This window comes from Pleurodeles waltl, chromosome 3_1 (genome assembly GCF_031143425.1).
Source record: "Pleurodeles waltl isolate 20211129_DDA chromosome 3_1, aPleWal1.hap1.20221129, whole genome shotgun sequence".
Lineage (NCBI taxonomy): Eukaryota > Metazoa > Chordata > Amphibia > Caudata > Salamandridae > Pleurodeles > Pleurodeles waltl.
This window is the reverse complement of record NC_090440.1, coordinates 94,974,080-95,000,309: the sequence shown is the minus strand read 5'-3', so window position 1 is coordinate 95,000,309 and position 26,230 is coordinate 94,974,080. Positions and strand designations below refer to the sequence as shown.

Sequence of the window (26,230 nt, the reverse complement as noted above, 5' to 3'; positions counted from 1 at the left end):
AAGGCACGACCTATTGGCCTTACCAGTGCTTGTTTATTTTTTTTAGGCTAATGGCAAATAATTGACCTCTATAGATGCACTGCAACTCCTTGGAGTTCTTTAGGCACATAGGCATATTCGACTTTTCGTCACCAAGTGCTGATGATGTTTTTAGTAACTTTAGATCCATTTCAGTTAGAAATATTTTTTGTTAAAATCTGCAAATTATGTAGCAAATGATGGATTATGTGGCAAATTAAGCTTCTATAATTATGTTGAAAATGCCTCCGCACCACATAATTCTAGTAACCTTGAGTACAGTCAGTAAGTTTTTCTGCTTTAAAGAGTTTACTTGAACAACAGAAGATGGGTAGAGATACTAAGATTAAATCGAGACCATATACTCTTAAATCTATTTTCTTATTTGTAAGTGGGTTTATGGCTTGATTTCCAAACTATGGGGATCCATTTAATTTCCTGGTTACTCTTTGGACATGTCAAGCTCACCACTGTTAGTCTGCGAAAAGTTTTTCTAATTGTGTCAAATTATTTAATAGGTCTGAAGTTGGGCATCTGTGTTGATTGGTGTAACAAGACGTTTCTCAGCATGATTTCCCCCTCCCTTTAGAAAACGTGGATCCTTACACACTCAGACCAGGTGTTGTAAAGTATCAAGAAAGACATTATAAGCTCTAAAGAAATTAGATTCACATGGGTCATATTACAATCGGTCACCAGTATACACTGAAACAAATTAAATTAATGTATTTTTTCACCTGAAGCAATTCCTGTAGATATCCTAGGCATATGTTCTCATTAATGAGAATACCCAGGGCACCACTGCACTTAATTCTTCCATAATCATCCTTTTATGCCCTGTCTCTGCGTCCAAAATAAATGCAATGTTAAAGTTTTAACCTGATGAAATTTCCTTCACTGTTACCCACAGGAGAATACTTTCTTTGAGCCACATCAAGGAGTACTGAAGACTCCACGGAAGCAGTTATGTACCTCACACCTGGTATTGGGAGAAATCCAACCTGATTCGGGATCATTGATGACTCCCACAAAACCAAAGGAAGTCCCACCTGGGGAGCCCTGGACCCCAACAGCTAACCTTAAAATGCTAATAAGCGCTGCTAGCCCTGAGATCCGAAACCGAGATCAGCAGAGAGATCAGCAGACCGCAGGAAGTGGAAACCATGAGTCGAAAGATTGCATGCTTGTACGTTAGTAATCAGTTAAATTTATGTGTGTATTATATATCAGTGAGGAGTACATCTCATAGTATACAATGGTTGGGAATAGCCTCATGGATTTTTCAAGATGAGTCCTTAATTTAATTGTTAGCTTGTATTTGACATTATACCAACTTTCCTTCTATCTCTAATGAGAGCCCCTTTATCGCTATCCCCGTTTGTGTTGGTGCTGGAGGACCCACACTGTTCAGTATTGTATTTCAATCAATCAATCAGGGATTTGTAAGCGCACTACTCACTCGTCAGGGTCTCAAGGCACTGAGGAGGGGAGGGGGAGAAGGTAGGAGGGGGAGATGCTGCTACTGCTAAAACAGCCAGGTCTTGAGAAGTTTCCTGAAGGTAAGGAGGTCTTTGGTCTGGCGCAGGTGGGTGGGAAGAGTGTTCCACGTTTTGGCGGCGAGGTGTGAAAATGATCTACCGTCGGTTGTAGTTCTACGGACGCGTGGGACGGTTGTGAGGGCGAGGTCAGCGGAGTTCGCTGCCCATTTTTGTACCAGATAAACTTTGCAGATGAATCAATGATGAGTATTTTTTTATATGTTTACTGCTGTATTGTTGCTGGCCACCTTGTAGAACCCAGGAAGACAATGTTGAGGTATCTGTTCCAAGACTTTTTAGCCGGTAGGAAATTGCACACCTAAGAAAAATACTTTTATTAGAGGCCATATCTGTGCAGATTTTTTTTAAATCCGTTTTATGTACGGAAAGTAGAACACGATTTGCTCTCTTGACAGGTGTGAGGAGGGATTGCAGCGTTTAATGCACTGGATGTGCAAGTTTGAAAGTTTATCATTGCGGGTTGGTTTATCTTCCGGTAGCCTGGTGCCTTTTTTATTAACCCATTTAATTGTTTTTGGAAAGAAATATCAATACGTATTCTCATGGTATAACACAATCGAGTCATAGCAAAATGTTAATCAATTCTTGGACGTGAATCAAGTTTCGGGGTGTGTGTGTCTGTCAGAGAGAGATGTCGGCAAAAATAGCCTAATCCATTAACCACCCACCTTAGAGTTCCCTTGGAGCGATAGGAGTATCATCAGATCACATATATCAAACATTTGAACAATGGGGTTGCTACGCGTGGGCTTTATTTTTTTTTTTAGCTTCACAGCTGTGATTGATAGGAAGGTCCTGTCATCACTTGTAACATGTAATCAGCTGTGGTAGGAGGCCGGGTGTGTGTTTGTCACTTTCCTTTCCAGTTCCATTCCTGATTTCCCGTTGATTTTTTGTAAGATTGTTTTAGCGGGCTTGTTCTCCCCCATTCTTGTCTGTTTTTTCAGATTGTAATATGGCATTCTCCGTCATCACCCAATGGTATTTCACCCAATGCTGAATGCTGGGTGCCCTTGATGCCTCCCTGGCCTAAGCAATGCGTCTTCTGTCCCACACCAGATTAGTAGAATTCCCTGCTGTGTTTCCACATCTTCCATTTCAGCGCTAGGTCCAACAGGTCTGTCTGCAGCCCTCTCTATAATATCGATGACCTTGCCCCAGCATCCTTTTATGCTTTGACATTTCCAGATCAGAAGTCACCCTCCTCTAGAAATCTTGCACATTCGGATGTTACCATGGAGTACATTTACCATAACAGTTTGGGGCTTATGTCCATTTTATTAAATATTTTAATAGTAATATTTTAAATCTCATGTTGTGAGACACGTCTGTGTATTTTAGTATTGTCTCCTAATTATAATATTTTTATTTGGCGGGGTAGACCGTAGAAAGTAGAAAATAACCCAATAAATGATCAAGTGGATTGCACGGAATAGCTTCAATATGTTTCTTTTTCTAATCTTTGTACTCCAATAGTAGGGAAAACATAAACCTAACTAGGCGCCCTTGGATTGAATAGCAAACGACGTAGTTTACATTTTCCAGTTTAAACCAATCACCATGCATCTGAAATGAAGTGAGTTAATAAGTTTATAATTCTTAAATCACTTAGTTTCTTATTTATGGCCACAGTTTGACTGCCTTGAGTTCTCATAGAGCTACTTCTTACACAACTAACAATTTGATTTCATTAATGGAGTAGGCAATGTTGGGCGGGTGAGTATCTTTCCAATTCAAGCATGTTTTGCGGCCTTGTACATTGTGGATACGCCGTGAAATCTTTATTTAAACCGAAAATCCCTACTTCATCATTCTTTTGTATTTTTCGAACACCATGACAATATTTGTAGGTGGTTAGCTATTTTTGAGTCACAAGGTGGAGAGTGGTTGTCGTTTTGTGTAAATATATTCTGATTTTTAATGGTATCATGTAAGAATGGTAACATTGGAAGAATACTCTCCTGTATTTTCCTGCAGAAAAAGTAAAATGATTAAACTCAATTGCATCTGAAAAGGGGAATTGAGAGGTGTCAACGGTTTTTCTTTAATCCACCTAATTTGTATGTCCTTTTTTTCCCATGGAAATTCTCTTGGAACATTGAATTTTAGAATAAAACTGGAAGATTTTTTCTCTCATTCAGGTTTATATGTGGCTGAAAAGAATAGACGCATGTTTCATTCATTCTGTCTTAATTTCCCTAGCTCTAATCATGGCTTTAATTTGAGAGTAAACTAAAAAGGATCATTTTAAATGCAACTTAAAATTCATTTCTTAAACGATCTGTTGGTCATCAAACATATCCTTAATATTTTTTATTTTCTTTCATAGAGGGGAATTAGTAGTGATCTGGACCGATGGTAATTAAATGTATGCACCAGGTGTGTATGGGGGAATTCCAAATATTTTTTTTAATATCCCGCCATAATTGCGTGATCTCTCTAATGAACTACCATCAGATTTTAAAAAATGAATTTGGGTTATTAAACTTCAATATTTGTGGAGAAATTGAAAGATTAGTCACCCTATATATATATATATATATAGCGTAAATTATTACACTTTTCCAGAATCAGGAAAAACCGGAGCAAAAGTAACCTAGATGCCCAATATTAAACTTTAAAATTGGGTATTACCTGCTTTATCTAGCCCTTTGCTGTGTATTTTTTAGGCTTGGAGCCTCCCCCTTGCATACCATTCCTTGGCTTCATTGTCACTCTTATTTTGCTGACTCCTGATTGGTCACCACCTGCTGGTTTCACATTCTTTGTTTCTCTCTTTGGTAGACCAAGTACTGATTGATTCTTTTTGATTAGTGTCCGTCCGCTGCTCGCGATAGGATTTAGGTAATTATTTTTCTTCTACTTGAAGCACTTTATAAGAGTGCATGTGTATTTAGATGTCTGTAGTGTTGCCAGCTTTAAAAAAAAAAAAATCAACCTTTCTAATTAAAAACAAACTCTTATGAAGTAAAAATAGCATAGTTTGAAAATAATTTTAATAATTACTTTGAATGTCCTGTAGCATGACAACGTTATTATGTTTGTATGTTACATGCCTACTTCATAAAAGGAAACACTTGCTCAAGGAAACATGGGCACCTGTAGTACTGTACCGGCGGTTAATGCAATATGGTAAGGAGGGTTCCCCAAAAATATTATTGACAGTGATACATAGCGACTTAATGAGCTTCGAGCAAAAGATCAGTCCAGAGCTGAAGTAAACATGCCTGAGTCTCAATCATGACATAACAACCGCCCTTGCATGCACCCGATAAGACCCTAAAAGCAGAAGTCCTCCCATTGATAAAGAGCTCTGCTAATATGGTAAGAGTACAAATAGCACAAACAAAGCAAACAGGAGTTAAATGAAGAGTCTTATGGCCTAATCCCCTACTTTGACAGACCCTTCATATACATCCGATAACATACATTACACCTACATAGGTTTGGACCCTTCCCTCAGAGCTCCACAGTGGGAATAACTAACTTCTGCAGATGCAATACAAGATGTCAAACGGGCCTTCGAGGTTTGCCAAATTCAATTTACAGAAATCCTTATTGGGAAAATCTTCAGAAGCCAGTTGTGGAATAAGAAGACCAAGACAGTGAATTAGCTTGCAAACATGCACTACATAAACCACGCAACATAAAATACTGTGTGTAAGGCAAACTATCTTGTGGGAGCTCAACCTAATCTGTTACCCTGTCTCCATTTCTCAGTCTTGAGCAAGTATTGCCCGTGGATACAACTTTATCTACAGATATGACTTCACTTAATTCTGACATAACCATACTTTCCTTCTTTGCAGGAGCAATTTTCAGGGGATGAGAATGAAAAAACCCAGCCAAGCCGGAAAGACAAAAGCTTAGGATTGCTGTGTCATAAATTCTTAGCACGTTATCCCAACTTTCCAAACCCCGCAGTGAACAATGACATTTGTCTTGATGAAGTTGCTGAAGAGCTAAGTACGTGTCTGCACTTGTTGACAATCTTGTTTGTGACTCTTTTGGTAGGAAAGTTTGCTTACAAATGAAGCATTTTTGTCCCTACTATATATGTAGACCTATGGTTCTACATATATAGTACTTGGATCAATTTGCACCAATTTCTATTGACCCTTGGGTTTAATTCTAGAGGTATCTCATTTAGTAGAAGGCAATCCCACCTTACAGCCTTATCCATGGTGATTAGTGTCTCTGACTTCTGTTGATTTGGCCTTCTTTACGGAAACGCTCCTTCCCACCTTCCTTCTCCAACTGTACTATTTTTCCCTCTTAAAAAAAATATTGAATGTATTATGCTATCTTCTGTTATGAACTGCTTCTTCTGAAAGCTGAACTTTCGGTATTCACTATGGCTACTCTAGGTGTTAGTGCTTCAGTGTTCCAGTTACTACAAACTTCCAACAGCATTTCCCTCTTCTGCTCTGCAGCTGACACAGGAATTGTTTAGGCAGGAGTATACTCTGCATATGATTTCTGTTATAACAGCTGGTTTCACGCTGGATTAGACATAAAAACAATATCCTGGAAAAAGACCTGCTCTTGATTCCTCTGTTATTATTTCACTACTTCAGAGTCTAAGGGCCTCATTTAGAGTTTGGCGGACTGAAAGGAGCATTGTTACGCTGCGTTTCTCCCACGTACCAAACCCACGGTTCCTCCACCCCATGTAGAGATGGAGGCTGTACGGACTAACCCCCAGATCCGCTGGTCCATCTGCCAAAGGATCCCGGAGTCAAAGGGGCAATCACCCTATTATGTTAAGGGTGGGCCTCTGTTCATGATTTTCTCTGCCAGTGTCCTCCATGTGAGACATGGCGAACATTGGTGGGGAAAAATAAATGTGGCCCTGTGCACTCACTCTGTCCCAGGGCCATATGTTCTCATTTTTTGTTTGTTTGTTTGGCAAAAACAAACCCTGGCTTAGAAAGTTTGTTTTCTCTAAAGAAAAAGGTTTACCAGCCGGGTACCTTAAACATGGTGCCTGCTTCACAAACCTACAGCTTCTGCAGTGACCTGGTGGCCCCCTTCACAGCACAAAAGTCCCTGCCAAGATCTCTAAATAAGATGGTGGAGGACATGTCTTAAGTGTATACAAAAACATAGTCTGCTTACAAGGGAGATTTAGTGTGGTGTTTGGTTCTAGTGGAAACCACCAGCTCTTTTTGTTGTTCCTTTGTAGATCCCCTTGTATCAAAAGGTTCTCTGGAAGTTAGAAAGTGTAATTCACTTAGTATAGTTTTAAAGACCTTAAAACTCCATCAGTTTCAGCCCAGACTTAATCTCCTGCTCTATGTTGATAACCCTGACAAGGATGGTTTGTTACTAGGACCATGCCAGTGCTCTTTTTTTCCTTTTTTAAATGATGTATAGAAGGCTGTTTCAGAATAACTCGAGGCAGCCAAGATTGGCCCATCTACCTTTCTTTTGGGTCATGTGGTGTGGAAGATGCAGTTCTGTAACAATTATTTAATTCTACTGTGCCATGTTCTTCAGTAAGTTACCCAATTCCAACTACGCTTTACATGGCAAAGAAAGAAGTCCATTCTGCAACACTAATCCCCTCATTCTTTGTAGGTGTGGAGCGCAGGCGCATCTATGACATAGTGAACGTGCTGGAGAGCCTGCACATGGTCAGCCGCCTGGCTAAGAACAGGTACACCTGGCATGGGCGCCACAACCTCATCAAAACCTTTGGAGCACTTAAAAGAGCCGGTGAAGAGAATAAGTATGCTGAACAAATCCTGGTCATCAAAAGGAGGGAATTCGACCGAGAGTTTGATACCACCGAATATAAAAATAAGGAGACGATGGCAACCCCACCATCTGCTGTGCATTCGGATATGTGTTTTGTTGAACTGCCTGGAATGGAGTTTAAAGCAGGTATTTGTGTATGTGGGGGACGTTGGTAAAGCTTTGTTATATTTTGGGACATTCCAAACGTTTGGGATGACAAGATAGTTGGGACACAGCTAAGTAACAGGCAGCTTTTCAGGTTTAGTTTTCACGTGCACACACTTAGAACTTTAAGTAAATGTTATTGCAAACCTATGGAGAAGAATCTTAGACCAGGCTCCAGGCACAAGAGAAGGTGGCTGCAGTAGAACTTTTAAAATCACATTTCAGCTTTTTTTATTTTTCTCTGCAAAAGTGGTGACTGCAGACTACTTCTTATTTTATATTCCTGTGATCTTACCTCAAGTAGTAGACATATTCTATCTCTAGCTTCATTGTTCATGATAAGAAATAGAATCCACTCGTAAGATACAAGTAGTTTCTGATCGCTTTTGTTGTATCTCTCCTCTCTCCCAGCATCTGTCAACGGTAGGAAGGATAAGTCTCTGCGAGTCATGAGCCAGAAGTTTGTGATGCTGTTTCTTGTGTCGAAGCCTCAAATCGTGAGTCTTGAGGTTGCTGCTAAAATCCTAATTGGCGAGGACCAGGTAGAAGATCTGGATAAAAGCAAGTTTAAAAGTAAGCGGGGCTCTTTCGATGTGCTTAGTTACCTTTGTTTCTCACTGCGTTTCCCTTAATGATGAATTGTAACCTAGTAACACAACCAGTCACAAACTAGTGGTATCCATCTAAGGTTTTAAAGGAAACACATGTTAGAAGTAAATAACCTTTTTTTCTCCAGTTTGCTTCTGTTCCTTGATTTCCAAGCTGGCGGCACTTAAGAACCCATACAACTTGTGAATGTGGGAGGAATAACCCTAGAAACTAGTGTGTCTACTCAGAACGAGAGAGCTCGTTTAATGTATTTTGAGCTGACCTTACTGCGCGGTGCTCTTTGCTAAACAGCGAATGTCCAGCAGTTGCCCTTCCCAGATTATACACATTTACAACCCTTACCCGCACATAGCTGTGGAGTAGACATTTAACAGCGTTAGACTTTTGGGAAGATCCCTCACTGAAGAAGTGGGCTCTAATCCAACCAGATCCTGTCTCCGGAGTTTGTTCCATAAGTATGGAATGATGTACAAGTAACATTATTGTAGCAGTATCACCTCTGATGTTGGATCTTATGCATGCAGTTACATGCTGCATGGGATCCAGCTGAGATTCAATTACAGAAACCATTAAAGGGTGATGGCGGGGTTGTGACATTTGGGCAGGACTAGTTGGGCTCTAGTACTTTTTCATATTTGCAATTTTTGGCTCAGGGAGGTCATGTGATTTGCCAAGAATTACTACTAGATCACAACTCCAATTGCTGGTTTGTGTGGGTTCGAAGTTGATCAGTCCATCAGATGTAGCACCATATAAATGGCTGTTGGAAACTGCTTTCTAGCAGACAAGTAGTACATGCCAGAAGACAAAAAACTGAAAGCAATGCGTAAATCTAAATCATAATTCTTGCTCGGAGCTATTCAGAAATACACGTTCACCCTTATATCTGTTGCTCGAGGCGGCTGTTAATTGTGCCAGGTGTACTTGTTTTATTAAACTGTTTCCAGCTTGATCTGCCTCTTTGCCCACCAACAGGGGCTATTTTAAGGAACGGTTATAAAATGTCCTTGGACCACCAACACCCTCTGTTTAGTCCGGCTGGTTGTGGGTACTATAATATTTTATTATCGGGGGTATTTATATGCCACTGACCAAGCTTTTCATAGCACAAAGAATTACTTATGTCACATGCTGATTATAGAACCATCCGGACCTTTTCTAAAGTGACCATATAAAACCGCATAGTTTAGTCCACAGTGGAGCAGTTGTAAGTCCATAGCAACAGGAAACAATGATGTTAAAGGAAGAAGGTCGGGTAACCTTCTCATTGATCGGTTTTGTGCACGAGCCGATGACACCTGTGAGCGTGGTTGACAGCGCCGTCCATGATTGGGTAAATTAGACTTTAGTGATTTTTGAACATCAGGAGCCAAAAGGGCCAGTCTCATTTGGAGGAAGAGATCGGCCCAGACCTTTGGGCGAAACAAGGCTTATCTGTTGCTTTAACACACCTTTAGTGGCAGTCCCATTTCCTTACTCTGTTTTTGTAGCGTAGACTTCACCTTGTGTCGATTTCAGTACCAAACTGTACTTGACATTACTCTTCATGTGTCTAAAAACATGCATGAAGGCACTTGCGCAGTCTTTGATAGAAAAGGTGACCGGCCAAATGCTAACTGACTGTTATGTCACTCTGCTTGTGGGATAAAATTAACTTTTAAAGGCATTATATGTAGTCCTTTTAATCGTTTTCCCATAAGTAGGTATTTATCAAGCTAATGGTATCTAATGTCCTACTTCTTTTTGTTGCAGCTAAAATTAGGAGGCTGTATGACATAGCTAATGTTCTCAGTAGCCTTGATCTCATCAAGAAGGTACATGTTACTGAGGAAAAAGGTCGAAAACCAGCATTTAAATGGACAGGACCTGACACATCAACTCACATTGAAGGTACAATATTTATATTTTTTTTTTTTCCCCTGCTGCTGTCATAGTATTTTGTTTAGGGAAATGTGTTTTGACGATCAAGCTCTGCTTTACAATGCGCCTGTCAAAACCTTTCATTTATTGTTGAAATTGAGCAAAGCCGATCTCCACTGCAAAAAGTACCTGGTGTTTAGCAGTCAATAGACCTTGCCTGGCATTCTGCGTGGAAACTTTCTCCGTGGGAGGTGCAGAGATATGGGGTCAGAGTTGTACAAAGACGTGAATATCTCCAGAACATGTGGAAATCCCCATCTTCCTAAAATTGTGCTGGTCTTGAGGAACCCTGACGGTCCAGGGTGGGGGGTGGGTGGTGGTGTTTTTACCTCCAGGTGTGAGTTGCCGGCACAGTGGACTTGAAGAATAATTGAACTTGGGAATCCCTTTGTATGTTATTATTTTTGTAGTTTGGTATAAGTCATGAAAACAGCTTCCAGTGTAATTTTTTTTTTTTTGTTTTGTTTAAATGGTTCAGCTGAGTAGTAGTGTGGAGGACTAGGCAGAGCATGGCTGGCTTCTTGAATGGGGACGTCCTCTCTCTGTCTAAATTTGTGTTTAGGGGACGTGCTCACGATTTGAATAAGGTACTTGTAAAAGATCTCTTAAAAGCTCTGGAGATGAGAGAAGTGGAACTGTGCTCAAGTTATGAAAACGAGCTAGAATTCTGATTCACATCTTCTCATACCGCATACAACTTGCTTTGCTTGCATACATTGTGGGCTGCATCCTTTTAAAAAAAATGTTTTTTAGTTCCAGACATAAAGTGTGTTGATAACACTACACTGTCACCGGTTAAGACAGAAGAATTGAAAACACCAAAGGAGCAATGTGCCAAAAATCTCTTTTCTTCTCGGGGGAAACAAAGCTTCACACGCCACCCATCGCTCATCAAATTGGCGAAGAGCATCGAAAACGACCGTAGGAAAATAAACTCTGCTCCAACCAGCCCCGTCAAGTCAGGTAAAGACGGTAAATGTGAACAGTGATGCTTCTGTTGTCCTGTTGTCTAAAATCACATTTGTTGGGGGCCTTTGTACTGCAAAGTGTCTTTTACTACATCTCAATGTGCTTATTTCATGTTTTTGTTGCTACTGTGCACAGTATTAATGTGAATTCATCCAGTGTGCTCGGTCTGGATGCCAGTTCTCCATGGTCTGATATAGGGTTTTAAAATTGAACAGTATCCGATCTCGAACCCTATTTTAAGAGAAACAGTTGTACCTGCTTAGAGCCCATGAGGAGAGGTAGAACATGGGGTAGTGAATGAGTTTGTATATTATGAGGGTAGTAATGCAAGGGAAACAGACTGGGAGGGCTCAGTGTGGAAGCAAATGGTGTGGAAGCAGGAGCAATGGCTGCCTAGAGCTGCCTCTCATGTGTGTAGTGGGGCAAGAGAGAAGGTGGAATTTAAAAAAGGCCTAAGATGGAAGTTGGGGGAGATCAAGGGGTAAAACTGGAAGTATAAAGCGGATAACTACATCTGCAGTGTTTTCAATGTTGTGGCCTTCGCGCAAGCTTTGGAATCCTTTGTTCGGGGCATTGAGCTCTGAAACTAGCACAAGACGGACATTATGGTGAAAGAGCCAAAGTCATGTTTATATTAAGTTTCCAGCTCTTTGGGGGCTGTCTGAATTAGGACAGTGTGGAGGTCTTGAATGATGTTTCAGTTTAGGATAGTAAATAAGTGATGCTTCCAAGAACGAGCAAAAAACAAGCGAGTCACACACATTGATCTAGATTCCAGCAAGTTACATCTGAAAGGATTCACCAAATGTTGACCATCCTCTCTGAGTTACTGCAAATGATCCAGAATCCTCACTTGCACTTTCTGATCATTGAAACATAGGGACTGCACTTGCAACTTCAGTCTCCTGACCATAGAGACCCAAGTAAGGTCGCTGCTCTAGTGCAAATTTCACAGCCTTCAGTGGTGTCTGGGACGCAGGCGCACAGTGAACGCACGCGCAACGGGCGCACCAAAGGCAAACCCGTCTTGCACCCAAATGAGACTAGAGGCCAGGAACCCTTCCCAAATTCCCACGACAAGGTAAGTTATTCAGCTCAATCCTTAAACTATCTCAGGTCCAAACCCTTCCTGCACTCCTGCCCCCCATTATTACCAGGGAACGGGGATCTGTGCTGTCACCTTTGCAGTTTTTCGATTTGCAGCCACAAGGAACTCGGAGCTAAAATACCTGGGCCCATAAAATTGAAACTCACACTTACTGTAGATCCCCGTCACCTCATAAGTTTGAGCTACTAACACTAAAGGAGGATGAACAACTCTATGTCCTGTTTCTAACAGAAATGTGACTACCCAACAGCTGTACACCAGACATCAATAAAACGCTCTCCCCGGGATATCATATATGAAGGAAAGACCACGCTCACAAAAGTGGTGGAGGAATCGCTATCATTCTAAAAGACACATATCGATTTGTGTACAATCCCCTGCCTATCCCAGACTGTGAAAATCTCTCATTTACTACAAACTTGTCACCTACTGCTTCCTTCTCAGGATTACTAGTGTATAGACCCCCAGTCCGTGTACTTAGTTTGTGTAAGCCTTACCTGAGATAGTAGCTATCCTTGCCATCAGGGTAAAAAAAAAAAAAACAATTGTCACTCTTCGAGGGGATCTCCGTGTTCATTTTGAGATCAATAACCCTGCGGTGTCTGGCATCTTACATGACCTACGCTGTCTGCAGCTCACTCAGAGTAGAAGGTCCCGCCCATGACAAAGGACATCTTTTAGATCCAGTGTTTATATGGACAGATCACCCCCTGACCCCACTCACACTGGAGGGAGGCCCATCTTCATCGGACAAAAAGGCCACAATCAGCCTAGACCGAAGATGGTCAAAACTGAATAAAGAAACATGGATGACATCACTAGCTTCAACTAAAAGGGGCCATAGGGAAACATCCCTCCCCCGCAAACTTCTTAATAGGAGAGTGGATTAAGAACTCACTAGATGAAATGATCCCTATCACTACTATAAGGAAGGGGGGTAAAAAAGAAATCCACACCCTGAAAAGAAAGAAAAGTGCAATATTCTAGAAAGAAAATGGAGAAAAAGATATGAAGAAAACCTAAAACTCTCCTATGGGGTGGCTGTTGGACATTACCATCAGGAAATTAAAAGGACACAGGCATCGTAGTATGAAGCCATAATGATGGATGCAGGCAACGCCCCAAGGGAATTTTTTCATTTTGTCAAGTCACTCACCACTCCAAAAGCAGAAAATAAGCTGCCTACCCCTATAGCAGCACGCTCCACTGAATTTGCAGCGTACTTCCAAGATAAAGTTGCTGTCATCTTCAGTAACTTGCAACAGGCAAAAAAAGCTTTGTCTATCCTGCCAGTGACACATGTTCTGCATGATGAGACGACATGTATCTCAAAGTTCACCCGATCACTAGAGTCACTTCCAGCATTACTTAGCAAAGTTAAATCTGGATCCCCTCTGGACTGGTGCCACCTGACATCCTGCTTCAAGGAGCACGAGATTTCACCACACTTCTGCATCTTTGTAATCTATCAATTGCCACTGGAGTAGTCCCTCAAGCTTGGAAACACGCAGTGGTCAAATCTCTTCTCAACCCCACTCAGACCAATTTCTGTCCACAACATAGTACGGAAACCGCATTGTTAGCAATGACGGAGGAGCTAAAAATATTTCTGGACAAAGGGCGTTCTGTGCCCTTTATCCTTCTTGACTGAAGTGCAGCGTTCAACCCAGTTGACCGCAAGACCTTTGTGCTCAGTTTGAGTGAAAGAGGAATAAAAAATGGCACTCTGATCTGGCTTTCTTCGTTCCAAAATGAAAAGTCCTTTTAAATTTGCAAACCTCCCTGCAATTCAGATGTCTTCCCTTGGAAGTGTGGGGTTCCACAGGGCTCTGCACTGAGCCCTAAACTTTTTTGCATTTATATACGTCTATTGGCAGTCATCGTTAAGGAATTCGGGTGTTGATTTTCTCCTATGCTGATTACACGTAACTGATCATCTCCCTTTCCACAGGGACAGGTTCACAACAACTGGCCCCTTGCCTGGAGAAAGTTGCTTGGTGGATGGCTAACTGCTCACTTAAATGGAAGAGACAAAACTGAGCTGATGATTTTAAGGAACAAGCCAACACCGCAAACAACGCTCGGATGGCCTGAGTGCCTGGGAACTCCACCAACCCCTTCCTCTCCCATTAAGAGCTTAGGCATGTGGTTGGATAGTTCCCTATCCATGGAGACCCAAGTAAAAAAGTTGCCGGTGTCTTAATTTGACCATAATAGAACTCTGCAAAATCTTAGACCTCTCCTACCCACATAATCTAGGACTATAGTGGTCCAAGAGCTGATTCTTTCCTGCCTGGACTATGGGATATACCTGTTTATTGGTTCACCCAAATATTATCAAGAGACTCCAGTTAGTCTAAAAGGAGGCAGCAAGGACTATCCTTAAGCTACCCAAACACACCTCAGCAAATAGTGCACTGGCCTCCCTGCACTGGCTTCCAGTGGAGGAAAGGATACAATTCAAAGGGCCCTACCTGGGTCACTGGGGAATCCTCCATAAAGGGGCCTCTTTGATAAGGGCCCTTCTAGTACCCTACACCCCTAGCAGGACCTTAAGATCCTCCAATTTATGACTACTGAAGGTTTCACAAATCGCAAAAAAAGGACCGGATGGGAGGGTAGATCCTTTACGATTCTGACCCCCTAAGCTATGGAATGCAATGATCGCTGAGTTAAAAAATTAACTTAATGAGAACTGATTCAGAAGAATGCTCGAAACATGGCTATACCCCCACTAGGCTTAGGCATGCACTGCCACAGAGACCCGCTAGTGTACGCTATAACTCGCTGGGAAATCCTCGGGTAGCTATGCGCTTTCTAAGTCCACCGCATCAGCCATTTTCCAAATTCCATATTCCAAAAGCACAGTTTTGTGCTGTTGATGCATTGTGTGATTTATATAGAGGGGGGCATTTTAAAAGACTTATATTAGAGAGCACTGATGAACTAGAGATTTGTTAGCACCAAGATTCAAGTGCATATATATCATGCATTTCAGTTCGTTCCAGCATCTCCTAAATAGAATTACAAGTGCAGAAGGTAGGCATTGGACAGGATATTCTGTCCCATTGTGACCAGACTCGAGCAGAGGATGTGATGCTTGTGTCCCTAGATTGAGGTTAAGGACATCGCGTACAGTTACCATGTTGGGAGTGCTATGGCAGATTATTATTATCCTACAATGGCTGAGCTTGCTTGAAAGGATTCAGAAGTAAAAAAAAGTGCCACCAATGGTGTTCGCTTCCAGTTAGACTAACCGGATCATGTTGTATACTCCTGGAGGTGGTGTTGCAGGATAATACTGTTTTTCTGGAATATCACTGGCAGAAGAACAAGGCACTGCTTTAGTCAAATAATTAATATAAGTACTCAATGGGTAGGCATTCGTCTAAAATGTGATTAAACACGTAGTGTAATCTTGGAACTACATAGACATATTTTACATTGCACAATTGATGATCGGATTTGATCTATTTTTGGACTGCATTGATCTTTGGTTTTGTTTTAAAATGATACTTTTTTTTCTCTTACAGGTACAGATCAGAACTCTTCGTCCCTTCCAAGTAAAATGGCCCAGCTTGCTGCGATTTGTAAACTGCACTTAGAGGAACAATCCAAGTAAGTTTACACCTGTATGTGAGTTGTGTACAACATGCATGCCTTCCCCTTTGGAGCACAAACTGGAAGCACTTGTAGAAGTGCACAAACACATCCAGAATGCACATGCTTCATTTACAGGAAATGGGCTGCCTTGATGATGTGCTGGTTTTCACGCTTCCTAGTTATTTGACCACAGGGAACAAAGCAAAGAGAAGTGAAGATGGTTTGAGAAGAGGAAACTTTTCAGCAATTGTTTTCACAATGTGCCTTTGGTGTGTAAAAGTAAATTACATTGGCCATTAGGACTGTCCTGACATATGAGTATTTTAAAAAAACTTTTGAAGTGCCTGTTGTTTTAGTTGTTGTATATCCCATGACTGGTACCATATTGAATCAAGCATTGACCCAAGCAGTTTTTCTCTCTTTTGGATCCTGCCAGAGCTTCAGTAGTTGTTTCTAACCTTGTGGTTTTAGTTACTCCTTCCTCAAGTTCCTCTTTTTATGTCCTTATTTTTTTTAAATCTGTTTTGTATACCATGTTGCAACTCTTGGTAATTTAACAGATATCCACTTTAAAACTGTTTTACTGCTGCTAGTATTTTTGTGAATATTGTTATGTTCCCTCTCCAGTGATCTGCCAAGGCATTTATGGCAAAGTAGAGAAAATACAACATTTTGGTCTGGAGTTTTGAGATCACACAGTCCGAGGAGAAAAGGGATCCGATAGGGAATATGAGCTTTGGCTCTGTTACATTGCACATAGACTCATCAGGCAGTGCACCATTCAGGGAAAAAAATATACAACTAGGTCATGCAGGATATATAGATATACTCAAAAGAAATGGGTATGTGGAGTAAAGCATTCTCAAAGAGTAAGACTTAAGTCCCTCACCTACAGTTGCTGTTACAGATGCTAGCTGCAAAATATCCGCAAGTATTATATATACGGAAAGAACTGGTCTGTTGTACTGACGGCAGTGTTGAAGATATATAAGGTAACATAAAGGCAATATTGAAAGTGGACGAGAAACATCTCCCAGGTTGCCAGCTGTGCCCACAAAACCTGACAGTCCTACAGAAACACTCAAGGCGGTAACAGCAAGGGTGCAGAACTGAACACAGCCGCAGCAGACCAGGAACTAGGCAGGGAGAGTGTTTAACTGGACAAAGGAAAACTCGGGCAACATTTGGCAGAAAGCTAGCAAACAGGACGCAAGGAACACGGGTATCGTGGACAGGAGGGCTGCATACGGGGAACTGAGGAAGCAAATGAGGGAAGACATGGACAGAGAAGGGAGTGATTACTGAAAGTGGTGAAGGCCACAAAAATAAAGGTGCACTGAAATAGTACTAGCTTGGGAAATTTGTAACAGTGGGGATTCAAGAAACAAGGAAGCACTGCAGCACAGTGGTAGCTCAAGAAATAAGGATGCACTGCAAAATAGGGCAAGGTGAGGGGACCAGGATTTGCAGTAGACCACGAATCAAGACACTGGAAACAGAGGGTCAACCAAACAAGAACCTTGCGTCAATCACCTCCTCTGGACTGAAGCAAGCAGAGGCTGTAACAGCTCATTCGTGATTTGTGCCTTGGTGTGGTCAGGCTAGCAGTTGCTAGTCACAGACGTGCTGATTCCTCCACCTATCCTTTGCCTTCGGTGATGGAAATGAAGTCCTCTGTGGCAGGAGAGCAAACATTCTGCAATGAAACCTGGCGGACATCTGGTTTTCCAATCAAGTCCTGAACGGTTGGTTTCAAAGAAGCCGAGAACCAGTATTAGGATATGCCACAGTCAGAACAGCTGATTAAATGTATACATTTACACAAAAAGCATTCTAGCTGTCCAAAAGCCCAACATGTACATGAAATGACAGATACGTCCAGAATATTGACCAAGATTCTGGAAGTTGTTATTGAGATGGATCACAAGGCGGGAACTGGTTTGAAAACTGGAAATCCCACAGGATGACCTCATTGTGATGGGCACAGACATAGGGATCCAATCGAATCTTCACAGGACCCCATTCACTTATTACTTTTATTGTTGTATCCTTTACCTGTTGGGGTGTAAATCCTACAGCGCCTTCGTAAAACTACCCTGTTAGAAAGTACTCTGTCATCCATTGGGTTTTATTCGCACTATGTAGGACTGTTAATATTTAAAGAAATAATTACATTGCATGTGTGTGCAAATGGTATCGGACTTCAATTGTAACCCTATGGGAGTACGGTCAGGTACTCTTATATCATCCACATTACCGATGCATGTTTACATATAAATCTTTAAGCTGCATTTTGAGAGAAGAGGTGTACAATCGCGCCCTCAGTAGATGTTATTCAGATCACTGATAGAGATTGACCAGCAAGAAGTAAAGGGTACATCCACGTTCATTTATGTTGAATCTTATCCTGGTCCATACTTAGTTCCAAGAATGTGTCCTCAGTTGTAAGTGTAAATCTCACTTCTCATCTGTATGAGTGAACAGGTACCTGGATCCGCTGTAACTTATACCCTAAATGTCCCCAATGACCAGTGTCTAAGACTAGTGAGTAGTCCACTAGTGCTCCTTACAATGGGGATGACGGTGTGTCATCACACCTTAGGCATACCTACACCAAAGCCTGCGTCATTAAATTGTAGGGAAACCCAAGTTCTCCATCAATTGGATAATCTCTAAACTAATGCCCTAACTAATACTTAACCACTGGTGTCAGAAAAGCAAGTAATCTGTAATTGTCTAGGTGGGTTTGGCTACCTTTTTAAGTTTGGGTTTTGGTAGGGCTGCTGTGGGCTTTCAATCTGCTCCTTACAACCAGTTGTTTACTTTGACAAGCTTCTTTGTGCCATTAGCTTGAGACTTTATCAACAAGGTCTAGGTCATCCCAGTTGAGAAGCCATCTCTCACGTTGTGTGTATTATTCCACATCCCCTCCACTGAGCCGCACAAGAGACGACTTCCCAACTAAAGCCTTCTGTCAGCTCATGGATACCGCGTCCTGTGTTTCTCACTCTAATGTGCTAATACTTATACCACAGCACTTCAGGATACACCTGTTTTCACAATACTATGAAATACTGGTGCCAGTAACAGGTCCCAGTGTGTGTAATGTTTGGCCCAAGCGTAATTTTGTAACTAGTTACTGTGCTGTCACTGAGGCGACTCAGGAGTAATACAAAATATTTTAGAAGTGATGTCACAAGGTTTTTAAAAAGAGAACCCAAGCTTCCTCTGTGACCTGGTTACTTGGATTTCTTCGTGGCCACTTTCACTTTGTTTAAAACAGTTTGACTGAATTCCTTGCTTTTATGTGATTTATAATCCCAAAGTCAGATTTAATTTCTGCTCCTTTTTCCTTTATTGCATTGTTCTACTTGTGTTATGGGTTTAATTTTATCAACAACTGACACCTAATAAATTATCCTTTTTCATTTTTAGTGTTAAGCTTAGTGACATCATTCTAATTCAGATAGCCAGAACTTTAGCTTCGTCTCTATACAAGCTTGGTGACTCTTCACATGCAAATAGGGAAAAGCTGTTACCAATCAAGTGACCATATCTACTAGAACAGGGGTCTCCAACCTCTTTAATGAGAGCTACTTATGTTCAATGAAACTCATGGAGGCCTACTACCATTATTAGTGTTGTAATAGTGTCCACATCAGATACAGTTACATTAGTGGCCACCATTTGCAAGGTTACTACCAGCGATCACATGAGTGCATCAGACATGGTTGCCAGCAGTAATGTAGTAAAGGCTTTGTGTCTTGAGACGTTTTCATCAATTGGTACAGAGATCAGCAGTAATTGAAGCGAGTTGGTCAAGTATGAATGAGCACATCTATGATTCTCCATCATGGTATCTTCATTCATAGGGGTATATTTACAAGCGGCTTGTGCCACCGATGTCACTTTTTTGACTCACCGACGATGCAGGCTGCAGGCCTGTAGCTATACGGCCATGCAAAGCCACTTTCTGTGGCTTCACATGGCCTTGTAAGGCAGACAGTGAACATTGCAACGGTTCTGGACAGGGGGACCCCTAAACTTCCCCTGCCAAGTGCATGAGCAGTGCAGGGGCCCCTTCTGGTCCCCTGCAGCTGTTCTCCGCCAGCCTTTTCATGGCAGTGAAACAGCCATGAAAAGGCTGGTGGAGAATGAGGTCGTAATCCGCAGGCTGCCTAGGCGGATTACGATCTCTGCCACCATCAGTCCGTCGAGGTCACCGATCCCAGTGGAGATGGCGGAACTCTGGCGGTTTAACCGCCAGGGTCCTAATGTGGCGGTCGGACCGCCACAGCAGCGGCGGTCCTGACCGCCACCGCAGGGCTGGCGGTCTAAAGACTGCCAGCATCGTAATGAGGCCGTCAGTGTACTTTGTCTGTGAAGGAAACCTGTGCTGTGTTCGTGTCATGGAATGTAGAACCGTGCTTGTAGCTTGGACATCCTTATTGGTACTCCTGACTTTCCATACTTCTACAAATGGGAAACATTAGAATGATTTACCTAAAGAAGGAGGATGTCCAGTCCAATCCATTTAATTGCTGGCCTCGAAGATATCAGTCAAGGCGGTCCATCTTGCCGGTGTAGTAAATGCTGCCACTTATGCATCAAGCAGAATATTGGGATAATTGGGAGCTGATTCTGAACATGTTTCTGCAAAAGCGGTTTTAATAATAGGTCTTTTTTATAAACCTAATAAAATGATTTAACTTTGTGTCCTGTACCTCAAACGAGGGATGAGCGACAAATCATTCCCAGTGAGTGAGATTCAAGCTCAGCGATTAGTTCCACTAAGGTATGAAATGTGAATTCATCCTCTCCTTTCGCCGGATATCGTGTCTGATTTCCAGATAAACCAGACAATATCTTAACGCCACATCTTGCCTCCCCCGTCTTTTTGAAACCGAACTGTCCTCTCAGGAGATCACATCTCAAGCTAGATGTGAAAACGATTTTATATCTAGACACTGAAGGGAGTTAAACTGTGTGTAAGTTAATTGCCCATTCGTACTTTTTTCATCAGGTAAACAGTTATTTAAAAGATGGATAGTCTAGACTATTAGCGTATGGTACAGGAAACAAGCAGAACACACACCGATTCACACTCCCTGCAAGGTGGGTTACTGCCCAAGCAGCTTTATTAAGCAGTGTCACCATTCCTGATCTCTGCAAAGCTTGTCCTGGAGATGGATACCTTTAAATGACAATATCTATTGTAGAGTTGATTCTTTTTGCGTAAACCATTTAGCTAAAATGTTCCATTACTGTTTCTAGTTCGTGCTGGCTACTTCCATGATCGAAATGGAAACGTTGCCTATTATAATCCATTTTCATAATCATGGGAATTAAGTCATAAAATCCAACCCCTTCGAGCGCTCGAGGCAAAATGATAGCTCAAGATGAGAGTCTTGGGATCGCACCAAAATGAGCTGCAGTGCCAGCTGCCAGCATGGAGCACTGTACAACAGTAGATCTCCAGTCTGCCTTAAAGGTGCTTATGTTTAAATCTCCTTGAATCTGTTACTTGTCTGGCCTAATTCCTCCCTTTGCTTTCTGAAAACAAGATTCGTAAATGTCGAATGAGCCACCTAATTTCGAATTTGCTTTGCTATCTATGGTTGACTTTTTTTCGAATGCAAAAAAAATGTAGGTAATGTCTCCTGGAGATTGGAAATGATTGAACCAAAGGTACATTTGTGGACATGTTTATTTTGTTTTCATGTTTTGTGTGGGGTCATCATTTGGTACCAAAGAAATTAACTAGTTTTTCCTGTGCACTAAAGAATGAAATAAGTCCAAGTGTGACATGTCGCGTGTGCGTGTCGTGGCATTAAAAAAGAAATGTGGCCAAATAACACGTTTAGTGCATGTACACCAATAAACACATTTATTACTACTTTGCAGAGGTTAAATTGCGATTTATTACCACAGTAGATTGACAGAGGTGACATTAGAAACATACCAGTCGCATATCACAATAATTTAACTTGGGGGGGAAATCCCATTGGTCTGAGGGCCTCAGTTGTGGGTAAGGTTTTTTTTTTATTTTTTATTTTTTTACTTTATTTTAACAAACAAGCTCGAAAAAAGCTATGGTATAAACCATATATGCAGATGTGCAGAGTAATGTTTTTTTCATTACATTTGTTAGGGTTGTTAGTCACTAGGAAAAAGCTTTTTACTTCACTTGTTTATGACGTTGACTGACCCCTTTGATTAATCTGTATAAGTCTTTCAAAAAGAAAGTGTTTTTTTTTTTACAAATTAAATTTACTTGGACCTTCACCTACCTTCATTGTACACCATGCATGGACCTAATCTGGGATATATATATATATATATATATATATTTTTTTTTTTTTCAGAGGATTGAAGAAGAAAATGAAGCGGAACTGTAAGTCAGCCACCTCCGATTCAAAATTGTTGCCAAAATCAAACAGTACTTCCTCTCTGGAGACGGGGCTTCCCGCGCACCCTCCGAGCCTGCTGCCTCGCACACACAGTGACTTCTCTCGAGGGGTGCCCGTCTTGCTACCTCACACCCACTCCGGCACCCCCTATGCTATCTATTTCCACCCTTCGCAGGTCTCGGCCATGGCGGCGCAGAGCCCGGTCTTCAGGGCGCACGGTGTGCTCTGCTCCAATGGGCCCGGGCCCACCCGTTCCCCCGGCCCCGAATCTGAAGATGCTCCCGATGTGGAGGGCGGTAACTGGACATCTCACGGTGCGAGTAACGCCAGGAGCTCCCCTGAAACCGCGGAGGGGCAGGCCGCGAGGAGCGAGGGTGTGCCCGACAAGTATTGTAAGAGATTCCCAGTGCACGAGGACAGCTGTGGAAGCAAGCGCTTGAAAGGTGACGCTGGAATACGCGATGACGTACCAGGGGTAGGTGAACTTGCATTCTTAAGAGTGCACAAGTGCCCTCATTTCTGTCTTTGGTTCTGTGCAAAATATCAGTCCGAGAGGTGAACTCTGTCCTTGCCTCTGGTTTCTCAGGATTCCACGCTTTAGAAAACTTTGAATGTGTACTGTTCACAAAAGGTTTTCTCGTCACTTTCTTGACCCCAGTGTTCTGCAAATTTTAAATCCTGCCTAATGAATAACCTTAAAATCTTTGCAGACACAACTGCCGACCAAAAGCCATTCTTGGGTGGATCCTGTGTAAAGTTGCTGGATGAATGGTTCTGGCTAGCATGTAGTGTCAAGGCCATTCTTTGCAGCTATCCTGGGTATTTGCTCCATGAAGCACGCCATCTGAGTTAAATTTTATCTCCACGTGAAGCTGGCTGTATGCTTACCCACTAATTTTTCCATGGGGGCCCATTTTCACCATTTCAGGTCCATTTTAGCCTTTTTCATTTTTACAGCAAAGTCTTTAAGCATCGGATTAGCAAGTGCTATCCACGCTGAGCTGAAAAATGACAACAACCTTTTCCCACTCCAGGCACAGTATAACAGTTTAGGATTGGTAAAATACCAATGCAAGCCAACCTGGAATTCATAAAAGCAACCCCTGACACATGGTTTACTCTGATTAGAGCTCATCAGAGAGGCATAGCTTTGTCCAGAAATAAAGGAGCATCTTAAGTCAAAACAGCGTCCTTTCTGGCTTAGGGTACCACATGAATTACACACAAAAAAAGACAAAAAAACCCTGGGTAGTTCCCAGGCTTTAAGTGGAAAGTAGCTACAACACCACTGATTGTCCAAACCTGCTCACCTCAATATTCAGTTTTTCTAGTTGATATGTGCTAAGCATAGGATTAGCACAAATCTATATTGGAGGAAGGTTTCACTTCTAATCATTTATGCTAGATTCGGTTATCAGTTTGCTCATCATTTACTTGTGGAAAACTGCTGTGCAAGCCATTTGCCCCATTTTTGCCTCGTTTTACCTTTCAGTGTGCCAGGAGATCTTTGCTTTTCCTATTTAGTACATTTATGAGATAAAATTGATGGCAAACATGCCAAATTGGGGATAAATATATCGATTAAAAACTAGCAAACTTTGTAGAATAAATATGGGTTGGGGGTGTGCTTGACGAGGACAAAGAAATATATGCCTTGTTAGTTTTAAAATACAACATAGTACTTCAAAGAATGGATTACAGGAAATAACTTAATACATTGTATCCTAAAATGCATTAAAAATGGAAAGGCATCCAAGCCAATTAAAATGTATTGTTACCGCAAACAATACTTCACTCAGTCCACTGTGTTGCATACTGAGAACGTGGAGAGTAGTCTCACTCTGGGAATAAACTGAATAAATGTGAGATGTGTGAAGTTCTAGAGTCACTTATTTCGATCTGTTCTCCCGCAATCCTCGATTTGTTGTTGTCCTGTAACCCCCAATTTGATAAGTAACGAGTATAAAAAACATTCTTAGAATTGCTTCTACAAGCTTAATCGATAAATTGGCTAATTGATTATTCCATTTGTAAAGCACAATTCTATCATAAAGTGTCCTGGGCTGTTGTGAGTACACAAGATGAGCGAAAGAAGGGGAAAATTAGGAGTAGACGTGGTGTACAAAAAATAAACTACACAATATCTGGATTCAATGTGTGGATGATCATGAGCTCTTCAGTTAAGTAACATGTTCTTTGTTTTCAGACGCTAATTCCATCTGGATATCTGATTCCTTTGGCTCATCTTGCACCCATTGGGAAGGACCAAGTTTTTTCCAGAAGAGACAATGGAACAGTGTCATCAGAACACACAATCCCCACTTCTCCATTTGCTGGTGTGTTATTGGGGAAGGGTTCGGTCTTTGGTGGTTTAAACCTTAGGTTGGCCTACTGGAATTAATTTGTGTTGTTTCCTTCCTCCAGGTGTGATTCCAGTGTCTGCATCTGAATTATCAGCTCTTAATTTCCCTTCTCTTCACATGGCCCCTTTAAAGCTGATGCTATCTCCATCCTCTTTGGCAGCCATGCCCATGATGAACAGTGCAAGCACACCCCTGGGCTCCAGCCCTTCTCTTGCTCCTCAAAGCCCCAGCCCAGCCATCTTAAACTTCACACTGCAGCACATGGGACTGGTTTCTCCTGGCGGCCACGTTTCTTCCAGTCCTGGACCTATAATTGCATCGCCGAGAAACAGCCCTATGCCTGACGATTTGGGAGTGCATCATGGGCAAATGTTCAGGCATGTCTCGCCGTTACCTGCACATAGCCATTTCACTGGACAACCAGTCACAATATTTGCTCTACAGCAGGTACGTCACTACATCATTGGCAGTGTTTGTTCTGTTGCTTACGTGGGTTTTTATGATAACCATGTTAAACTGGTAGCAAGAACTCAGATTTAAGTTTTTCGTATTTCAGTTACTTGAAATTGCCTTGTAAATAGGGTAACTGTCACACATTTATGCATGCATGTCCACCCAAAGAAAGGAGTTTGAAAGTTACCATATTTTGCTCTTATATGTTATCTTCCCTAAACATGAGCGAAAAAAGAAAACCTTCACTCATTATGAGTTGACTCTCAATCTCGGAGCCCTATATCTCTGCTTACTGGCTTCAGTGGCACACTAAGGACAACCGGGGTTTTGTGGGCACACAGTCCGCTCATTTACTATTCTAACTCCAGACCTAGAATATTTGGGGAAAGTTAGAGAATTTCCAGAGTTCAAATATAATGTAGCGCCTCTGCACAATCTTTGTGGCTGCATCCAGAGAGCAAAAGACTAGAACTGTCCTGTCGAATCCATGAACAATGGGACTGAAAAATCTGAGAAAGCAAAGCTAAGCATGCTTGCTGTAAAGTCTGCCAGGCTTGGGCCGATGTGGAATAACTGGGGCGCTCTGCAGCCGTGTTCAGAGTTAGCGTCTTAGGTCAGGGTGTCTAGTGGAGTTCCCCTACCTTCTCTGTCAACCTTAATGATGGGTACCTTGCTTACTTCAGACAAACATTTTGGAAAAGTGGTGACTTAGGGCCATATGTAGCAAAGTCCGATATTGCGACTCGGAAATTGCGAGTTGGTGCGACTCGCAATTTTCGAGTCGCAATATCGGATGCAGAACGGTGTCTCAGACACCGTCTGCGACTCGCTATGGGGTCGCAAAGACCCACCTCATGAATATTAATGAGGTGGGTCGCATTTTGCTACCCAATAGCGAGTCCCTGCACTCACAGGGATGGTGGCCTGCTGAAGTCAGCAGACCTCCATGTCTGTGACTGCTTTTTAAATAAAGCAGTTTTTTTTTTCTTTTTGCAGCCCGTTTTCCTTAAAGGAAAACGAGTTGCAAAATGAAAAAAATTACGAAACCATTTGGTTTCGTTTTTTCAGTGCAGGCAGTGGTCTATTGGACCACTGCCTGCTCTGAAAAAAACTTTTTGCCCACATTCACAAAGGGGAAGGGGTCCCCTGGGGACCCCTTCCCTTTTGCGAATGAGTTACCACCAGTGTGACACTGGTGGTAACTGCAAATTGCTTTGCGACCGCATTCGCGGTCACAAAGCAATTCTGCATTGCGATGCGAGTCGCAAATAGGAAGGGAACACCCCTTCCTATTTGCGAGTCGCATTCACAATT

At 42.0% G+C, this 26,230-nt stretch overlaps 1 protein-coding gene across 8 annotated transcripts in view; it reads left to right on the top strand.

Annotated features, from left to right (window-relative positions):
* The window catches only part of E2F8 (E2F transcription factor 8), a 41,938-nt gene that overhangs the window by 11,945 nt on the left and 3,763 nt on the right, over nt 1–26,230 (top strand). For all 8 annotated transcript variants that reach the window (XM_069221914.1, XM_069221916.1, XM_069221919.1 and 5 more), the window contains exons 3-12: nt 929–1,204; nt 5,387–5,543; nt 7,158–7,463; nt 7,893–8,054; nt 9,843–9,980; nt 10,764–10,973; nt 15,621–15,705; nt 22,056–22,575; nt 24,307–24,436; nt 24,525–24,910. In XM_069221914.1, coding sequence (XP_069078015.1) covers nt 929–1,204; nt 5,387–5,543; nt 7,158–7,463; nt 7,893–8,054; nt 9,843–9,980; nt 10,764–10,973; nt 15,621–15,705; nt 22,056–22,575; nt 24,307–24,436; nt 24,525–24,910 — 2,370 coding nt within the window. The remainder of the gene's footprint in view (nt 1–928; nt 1,205–5,386; nt 5,544–7,157; nt 7,464–7,892; nt 8,055–9,842; nt 9,981–10,763; nt 10,974–15,620; nt 15,706–22,055; nt 22,576–24,306; nt 24,437–24,524; nt 24,911–26,230) is intronic.